Source organism: Anarrhichthys ocellatus, unplaced genomic scaffold (assembly GCF_004355925.1).
Source record: "Anarrhichthys ocellatus isolate YVR2014 unplaced genomic scaffold, GSC_Weel_1.0 scaffold67, whole genome shotgun sequence".
Classification (NCBI taxonomy): domain Eukaryota; kingdom Metazoa; phylum Chordata; class Actinopteri; order Perciformes; family Anarhichadidae; genus Anarrhichthys; species Anarrhichthys ocellatus.
Genome location: NW_022280097.1, coordinates 164492 through 172696, shown reverse-complemented (window position 1 = coordinate 172696; position 8205 = coordinate 164492). Strand labels below are relative to the sequence as shown.

Genomic DNA, 8205 nt, shown 5'->3' with positions numbered 1-8205 from the left:
TGTGTGTGTGTGTGTGTGTGTGTGTGTGTGTGTGTGTGTGCTCTCTCACATGTGTAGAGGATGAAGTCGCAGTATTTAGTTTTTGGTGGCAGTGTTTATAAGTCTGTCTGAGGCCGATATGTAACATTTTGTGTCAGACTATTTTCTTCCATTAGTGTGTGTGTGTGTGTGTGCATGCATGTGTGCAGTGTTATAGCTGAAGTGCTGTATGCCTGTTTTTGCTTGCAATCTCAATTTTGAAATCACAAGGACAAATGTGAGTAAGTGCATTATGCAAGAGTGCAGCCAGCTATTTACACTGTGATGTCTATATGATCCATTCCTAATAAAGCACACATCATTCAAGGCTCGTCTTTACAGCACAGAATATAAACAATAGAATATGACGACAGGTAACTGAGCGTGACGCAGCACTTTCCCTCAAGTCACAGTCAACTCGAGGGTTCACTAAGAGTCACAGAGACTGTGGGCGAATAAGAACAATCACACTACAGCTCTTTATCTGTGAGCAGTTAACGTGATACACATTTAATAACAGACGTCCTTTTTTTTTTTTCTAAATTTAAAGCTGCATTAATCGATTTGATTTTGCGGGCCGGAAAAGCAAAAGAACTTTCCAGCTGTAGAGCTGAGATATGCAGAGTTGGGTAATAGTTCTCTGATTATCTGGTTTGGGCTCTAAGAATGACCTCATCCACATTACACGCTGTTCTTGGTCCATTGTTAGTGTGAAGATATGAACGAGTACAGCTGTAAATGTCATTGAATACCTCAGAACAATGATTTCAACCCAAATCTGACCGTACTGCTATTAGCTAACGGAAACTAAAAATGATTTGATGAGGAGAGAAAACTTCAGACAGTCTTCATGACAGATGTTGCCTTTTTTGGTTTAGGTTTTGGTTTTCTTTGTACCAGTTTGGTTGAGAGGCAGTTGTGATTTTCCAGAGAACAGTGGGATGTTTGAAGAAGTGGCTAAATAAACTCATGATTTTACTCAATGAAACTTTAAAATATACAGAGTTCATGTTCATTTCTATTCCCGGATATTCCCCCCTCAGTGAGATGTCCCACAGGTCAAACTGGACTGAAAGCAAACGATGACGCTTAAAGAAAGCACAATGTAAGAGAAGGTACGCGAGACACATGGAACATGTATGAAACTGTGTGAGATGATCCATGCTTTACAGCCTTCCAGCTGGGAGTGAGTCATGCTGTTTGTCCGAGTGTCTCATAATAAAAATGGTGATTGACTTGAACTGATGTTTGTCTGGTGTTTTTGGCTCAATAAGTGACTGGTCTTGTTTAGGCCATTTAAGATGTGTATTTGAGATGTCCAGAAGGTAAACCGTTTAACTTCACTAAACTCAAATAGATTATATATGATATGTTCACATTCAAGGTTTTATTCTCAGCAGCAGTTTTGACATTTACAAAAATGTTGAATTGCACCTTTGGTAAAATATTTTGTTGTATAAAGGACCCCCCCCCCCCCCCCCTAAAACATTCTGTGTACTCAACTGAACAGCAATTCCACTACAGAGACCAAATCATACCCAATAATGCTCTAACGTGTTCATGGGGAGGTCCAAAACCAAAGTTGCCTCTCTTCTGCTAACTGCTGATTTCTTCCTTTGGATTGGAACATCATGGAGTTGTGATAATGGATGTTAAATCTTTTGTCGGCTGCTCCTGTAATGAAACAGAGACGTATGTTGTACTTAGTTTTCAAACACATGCCAACAACGTGACCGTCTGCTTTAGATGCGTGAGCTCGAATGAGGCACGGTTAGTTATTGCTGTGCTGTGAATTGATGCTGACACTCACTTCCATGAATACAGTCATGTCCTGTATGATCACCACCTCATCGCCCTCCTGCCGTCTCCTCGTCCTGCAGGCCTTCCCTACGATCACCGTGGAAACCACCAGCATGGCCGCTCCCACGGACCCGACCACAGCCGTGACCGCCGTGGGGTTTCCAGCACCTCCCTGCGGAGCACCTTGGTCCTCCGCCTTCACCAGCCTGCCGTCAGCTCGGACTGCGGGGCGGACGAGGGGCCGAGAGGCCAGCAGATCGGATATATCTGAGGACGAGCGGACAAGAACCGTGACGTTTCAGAGACGGGCTGATCTTAGATGTACATCACAAGATGTCTGAATGACTCCACACCTTCCAGACTGAAGAGGAAGAAGGCATCGTCTCCTTTGATGAAGTCCCTGCTCTTTAGTCTGCTGTGGGTGATGAAGCTGCTCGTTCCGGTGCCTGGGCCCCGGTAGTAAGAGCTGCCGTCAGACGCAGTCACTTTGGAGCCCACCTTCCTGGGATCGTCCCAGTAGAACTCAGTGCCTGTGGGGAGGGAGGGGGGGGAGGTGATTCTCAGTTTGACGAACAAAGCAACACATTATCACGCACAGAACAGAATAAGTGTCAAGTTATCCACCCTTCTCTCACCGTCAGAAGACATCTTGTCGGGGTCGGTGGTGACCATTCGGTGCATGTTCATCTGCTGTCTGACATCAGAGTGCTGATCCATCAGGGCCATAGTCGCCTGCTGCCACGGACATGGCCACTTGAGCTTGTGGTCGTTGGGGCCTGAGGTCAGGTAGAAGTAGGTGCCCATGTATCCTGGACGGTCGCTTGTTCCGTTAATGTACACACCGACCTGCAGAGCGTGTGTGAAGCAACGTTAAAGCACCGTGCAAGTATGTGACGGTCATGTAAAGTAAATTGACCGTTTAACGAGAGGCCTCCCCAGAACAACAATAGTCCAATTGTAGCTTAGCAACCACAACTGTCCACAGTCGGCGAATCGAGCTTTGCCGTTCTTCAAGATTGAGAGAATCGGATATTTAAAAAGGCGTTTACCTGGAAGGAGTAACCTGCTGGTGACAGTAAGCGAGGGCTGTACAGCTTTTCTCCTGCTGGTGTGGTGGCCAGCAGGCGGGTGATGTTGCGGATGTGCCAGATGTGCTGAGGGCACTTTGTGGATGACAGGTTGATGTCATCCAGAGAGAAACCTCCCTCCGATGGACCCTTTCCCCTCACGCCCTCAAAAACCACACGGGCCTTCCGGGTCACATTCAGATTGATGGCATGCAGTTCCCAGGAGCCCATGACGCCTGCTGTAAAGAGAACCAATAGACTAGAATATTAAACACTATTAATGACGCATTTATATTATAGTTGAGGTTGGAGATGAAATATTGATTTTCCAGCTTCTTCCAAATTGTTCTCAAAGTTGGGAAACTTGCCTATCGTGCATACTGTATATCACACGGTATGTAATATTGTATATGTCATTCGTGTACCTGAAATGCTCTTGAAGAGCTTGAGTTTACCGCCGGGGTTGACCTCGTTATACTCTCTCACCCAGATGTTGAGAACATCATCCGCTGCGGCGGTGTTGTGGAGGAAGAACTGCAGACACTGGACTCCAGGTTTGGGGTAAAGCCAACGACTCTCCAGGAACGCACGGTCACCAGGTTCAGCAGAGGCGGTGCTGAAGTGCATGAAGTAGCCTTTTCCTGAGGGCAGGGGAGGACAACAGTGGGTAAGGTTGTCACATTTAGTCAATTCAGTGTGCGTTAAAGTCTCCCCAAGGTTGCACTGGCTGGACTATGAGGGGCTCAAGCTTTATTAGCCAGCATAGGGGTGGATAGCAGCGAAACCAAATGATGTCTATTTCTAATAAATCACTTATAATTTGCTATTGATCTTCAAACGACAATCTGTTTTTACTGCCAGCCTGTACTTTGTACAGGTCACGTTATAAATCACTTGAGGCAACCGTTGTTTTTAAATATCTTCAGACAGTAACTCTAATCAAGGCCATAGCAGAGGCTCGATAAGCTGATAAAGTTTATTAACTGCTAACTGGACAACAACTCAGAGAGCTGTATAATAAATGATTATACAGTATATGCTTTATCCACATTTTCCGCTGTTTCACTTTGCACAAAGTTCAGCACCTCGACATGTATTTGTTTTTAATGGCAGTCACCTTTACACTGTCCCATGTTGGAGAAGTCGGTCTGAGGCCCTCCGCTTGCAGAGCTGCGTTGTTCCCACTTTGCTTTGCCGGGACCCTGAATCATCCCACAGATGTTCTCCAGCTCAAAGTTACAGCTGTCCACGAAGGCAGAAGACTTGGCTGTGGAGAGGAAACGGTAAAGCTCACACTTCAGTACAGTAGGCTTCAAAGACAGAGACTTTCATCTTATCTGGCTGGAACTTTCTCTACCTTTCCCGTCATAATCCTTGAAAGCTGCTAAAATGTACATATATTTTAATAGATAATATATATATATATATAGATACATAGTCACTTATTTTACATTCTCTCACCATTTACAATAAACGAAAAAGTAACAAAATAACTTAAAGCTTAAAATAGGTACGTAAACTACGTAACATAAGAACAGAAACACAAACATCACTAACGTAACTTCACAATAACTCAACAACCGTTTAGGACACAATGTCTCTAACATCGGTCTCCTGGGTTAAAGTCCTGTGTCTTTCTGCTTCAACCAATACTCTGATCAAATCTACCGTACATCATAATTCCTTTTGTAATATTCAGTTAGACCTAATACTCTCCTCGTGTTGTTGTTGTGAGGGGTCATGACTGAAGATAAAGATCGATATCTTAAAGAGAAACAGGCCCATAAGAGGAAGTAGTAGATTCCAGACTATTCTGTGAGTGAATGTACATTCTCATTACTGCGCCAGTCTCAATAATTATTAGATGCAAACTTCTTATGTCAAGACTTTTTAATCAGGACACCTTCGGTCAAATATGTTTATCCAGCTTTTATTTTCCCTCCATACAAGGAGCGATAAAGGGAACAATATATGACATAGTGCTGTAACAGTCGGCCTGATAACTGAGGGCTGATCTTGCAGGTGGAGAGCAAATGTACCACCACATGAATGTGACATCATAGAATAAAGAACAGAAAGGAGCTGTCGGACTTGACCAGCACACTGAATATATTACTGAATATCTGAAGCCTGAAAACACTCTGCATAAATGAGGCTATGGCTGCATGATGCGTATTACCAAGGATGATGAATTATAGATTATTGCCTTGGATTATCAATGTAAATTAGCATCATTTTATGACAGATAAACTCTGACCTTTACTTGTAACTCTGCTAGGTTATTATGGGACACAAATCATTCTTATGTTATGAGGTGATTTCATTTATTGATTGTTCAAACACTTAACCGTGAAGGTTTTTATGTCTCATTTATTGTTTGATTGACAGAATGACCGGCTGAGAGGACTCACTGCATTTGTAGAGGCTGTTGAGCTTGGTTAGGTCACTGGCACTGAAGCCCATCCTCTGACCAATCACATCCATGAAGTGGGGGATCTTGGTGACGATGGTGGGCTCAGAGGCGATGTTGAAGGACGTCTTGCTGTAGTGCATCACAGAGCCGTAGTCGTAGGGGACGCCTAGGGCGCTGGACACTGCGTCATCGTATGTTTTGAAGTTGTGCTCTTTACCTGAGGAGGGCACAACAAAGATCACCAGGAGGAGTTCAGCCCTTTGTTCTTGACAAAAGCAGTAGAAAAGAGTTCCTGTAAAGATACTACATGAGTAGAGATTAATTCAGAACAAGTGTTGATCTGTAATTCAAGGTGTCGTCACCAGGTTCAATGCGATCCCACATGATGTTGACGTAATCGTCCCGGTCGGCTCTGGACTGCTCATGCCAGAAGCCCAGAGCGTGCAGGAACTCGTGCTCTACGGTTCCTAGACGGTCACAGTTTCTACCGATGGACAGCCGCTGCTTCCCCACATGCTGGTTGCCCACAGAAGAGAAGCATCTACAGAGAACGGGAAAGCAAGATTTTACTGTGGTGGGAAAAAAAAAGCTGACTTTTAATCCCTGGAGAGACATTTGTGCATACTAATAGCACATTATATTGACATTAATAATGCACTTTGATTAGGTTCCTGTTGAAAAAATCTTTCATAAAATAGAAGTATCAATTAGTGCAGCTTCGAGCATTTGATGGGGATGCAGTGTTTGTTTGCATCGCTACACTGCATGTTGTGGATTCATGTGCCAGGACACATTTAACCAAAGACTGTCATAGTTAACGATGATACAGTTGATATGAACTCAAGGCAGCGCTCACCCGCTCCCTTTGAACACAGAGATGTAGTTCTCCTCTCCTGTCCATGGTGTGAAGTCAATGCAGGTCTTCAGTCTGTACTGGTCGAATGCCTTCAGGATCACTCCCTTTGCATTCATATCTGCATGTTACACAGTGTGAGACAAAGAAACGTATGAAAAAGCAGCGTTGTTTGGTGTATACCCATGACAACATGGGAGGTACTGTGAATGTGTCTTACCCAGACTGTCCTCCAGGTAGTAGGGAATGGTTGTTGGCCAGCGATACTTGTCTCCTATAATGGAGTTTCTGCTGTCTGTCTGATAATGGAGAAATCAAAAGGTGGAGATGGATAATAAAGAAACAAAGAGTGCAAACTTGAACAGACTCACTGAAGTGATGCACCTGAATCCTTGTGTTTTTAAATGGCTAGCTTTCCTTCACTGCCATGCAAATTAGATTTCCTTCAAGACAAGGACGGTTTTCCGTCCCACAAGAAGACTTCACCATCTGTAAGCTTGTCGCTCTATAAAACGGTTCATATCTGGGTAGGGGAATCTACTCATGTCTTTCCAAACAATTATAACTGTTACATCTGTACATAGCCATCATTTATATTGTTTAAATTCATGATCTCAAGCAGATATCGTTGTACTTTTTAGCAAATATAGTATCATATTATGCAAATTATAATTCAATTTGAGGAAGCAATCAATCATCCACATAAGCACATGATAATTGTGTGTATATATATATATATACACACACACATATATCCTATCGTGCCCAGAATTAAGACACAAATATAATGTACTCAAATAGACCTGAATATGTAGATTACTAAGCAGTCTTTGTCTTACTTCCTCCTGTTCGATATCTCCCTCCAGCAGGTCCAGCCCAGCCGCTGCAAAGACAAGTTTTTATTTTGTGATAAAAGTCCTCAGAGACATATTGTACAACAAAGCAAAGCAAGACTAGTGTGTTCACAAACCTTCATTGATGTTAAAGATGTCCCAGTCATGGCCCTCATCAACGTCCGTTTCTGTAGATGTGGAACCAAAAAGGGGGATTGCAGGATGACCTTACTTACGATGCAGTTAGCATTGAGCCCTGTCCACAGACCTGTGTTTACTTTTTAAAATGTCACATATATTTTCATTTATTCTTACATTTTAATTCTGCCATCTGACTATTTTAATACATGAAATGGACTTCCAAGTCGTTCTGAGTGACAGGCCATATGGCAATAAACAGATTTATTTCAGGTATTTAATTTGCTGACACCTCAGTACACTAAAATACGTTCAAGAAGGAAGTAGTTTGAACGTTCTCTATTGAGCTGAATGTACAGTGTATGACGGGTGCAGTGATACTGTTCAGCAACCGCGTACAATGCAAGACATCACGATCATGCATATGCTGCCTAAAGATCACAGGTGTGTTAAATCTTAGAGTGTAATCTAACCTCAACCTCAGTAATGTACTTTTTCACAGTAACTAACATGAATCCATCATTACGTGACTCACCTGTATCCCCTGTTAGCTTAGCTGCTGCCTAGAAAATGCAAAATACATTAATCAATCAATAGAGAAAATTGATGACATGATTTACTAAATATTTAATTAACAACCTGGGCCACAACTCAACATTGGAGTGAAGTCACTGTTTTGTACTGGAGATGCAACATATTAAAAGTTTCACAAAAATGCATAAGCATACACATACCAGTCCCAGGACAAAGAGCAGAACGATCCACCTGAGTGCCATGGCTGCAGCAGCAGACACACACACACTCACTGTGTTGGTTCAACCTGCCTCAGTCGTGCTGTGTCTTTGATTTTGTACTGAACAAGAAACACTGACGCGCACACAACATTCACATGATCTGACTTTTACGACTCGGGTTGAGGGAGATTACACGGTTGTCATATTAATTATTAATGTATTACTCATGATTAGTTTATCTTTCTAGAACCTATGATCTTTCTATAAACATGCACTGGTGAAGATGGTTTGCAAGAGTTCCAACACACACACACACACACACACACACACACACACACACACACACACA

General features: G+C 42.9%; 1 protein-coding gene across 1 annotated transcript; it reads right to left on the bottom strand.

The window, feature by feature from the left end:
* Positions 1–1789: 1789 nt before the first annotated feature.
* On the bottom strand, positions 1790–7898 carry LOC116397535 (meprin A subunit beta-like). Its single transcript, XM_031873045.1, has 14 exons — positions 7857–7898; positions 7658–7685; positions 7122–7172; positions 6991–7034; positions 6372–6450; positions 6155–6272; positions 5661–5839; positions 5297–5515; positions 4003–4152; positions 3311–3526; positions 2868–3124; positions 2454–2664; positions 2172–2348; positions 1790–2085 (listed from the first exon to the last, which is right to left on the bottom strand). Exons 1-14 carry the CDS (start codon positions 7896–7898, stop codon positions 1790–1792), a joined length of 2067 nt encoding a protein of 688 aa, XP_031728905.1.
* Between the last annotated feature and the right edge of the window lie 307 nt (positions 7899–8205).

What these genes read in the sequence shown, in the direction of transcription:
- LOC116397535 (XM_031873045.1), bottom strand. Translation starts at nt 7,898, where the DNA reads ATGGCACTCAGGTGGATCGTTCTGCTCTTTGTCCTGGGACTG. An exon ending in TCTGTGTTCAAAGGGAGCGG is followed by an intron (nt 5,840 to 6,154) that starts GTGAGCGCTGCC and finishes CGTTCTCTGTAG; the next exon opens with ATGCTTCTCTTCTGTGGGCA. An exon ending in CTTCCTCTTCAGTCTGGAAG is followed by an intron (nt 2,086 to 2,171) that starts GTGTGGAGTCAT and finishes GCTCGTCCTCAG; the next exon opens with ATATATCCGATCTGCTGGCC.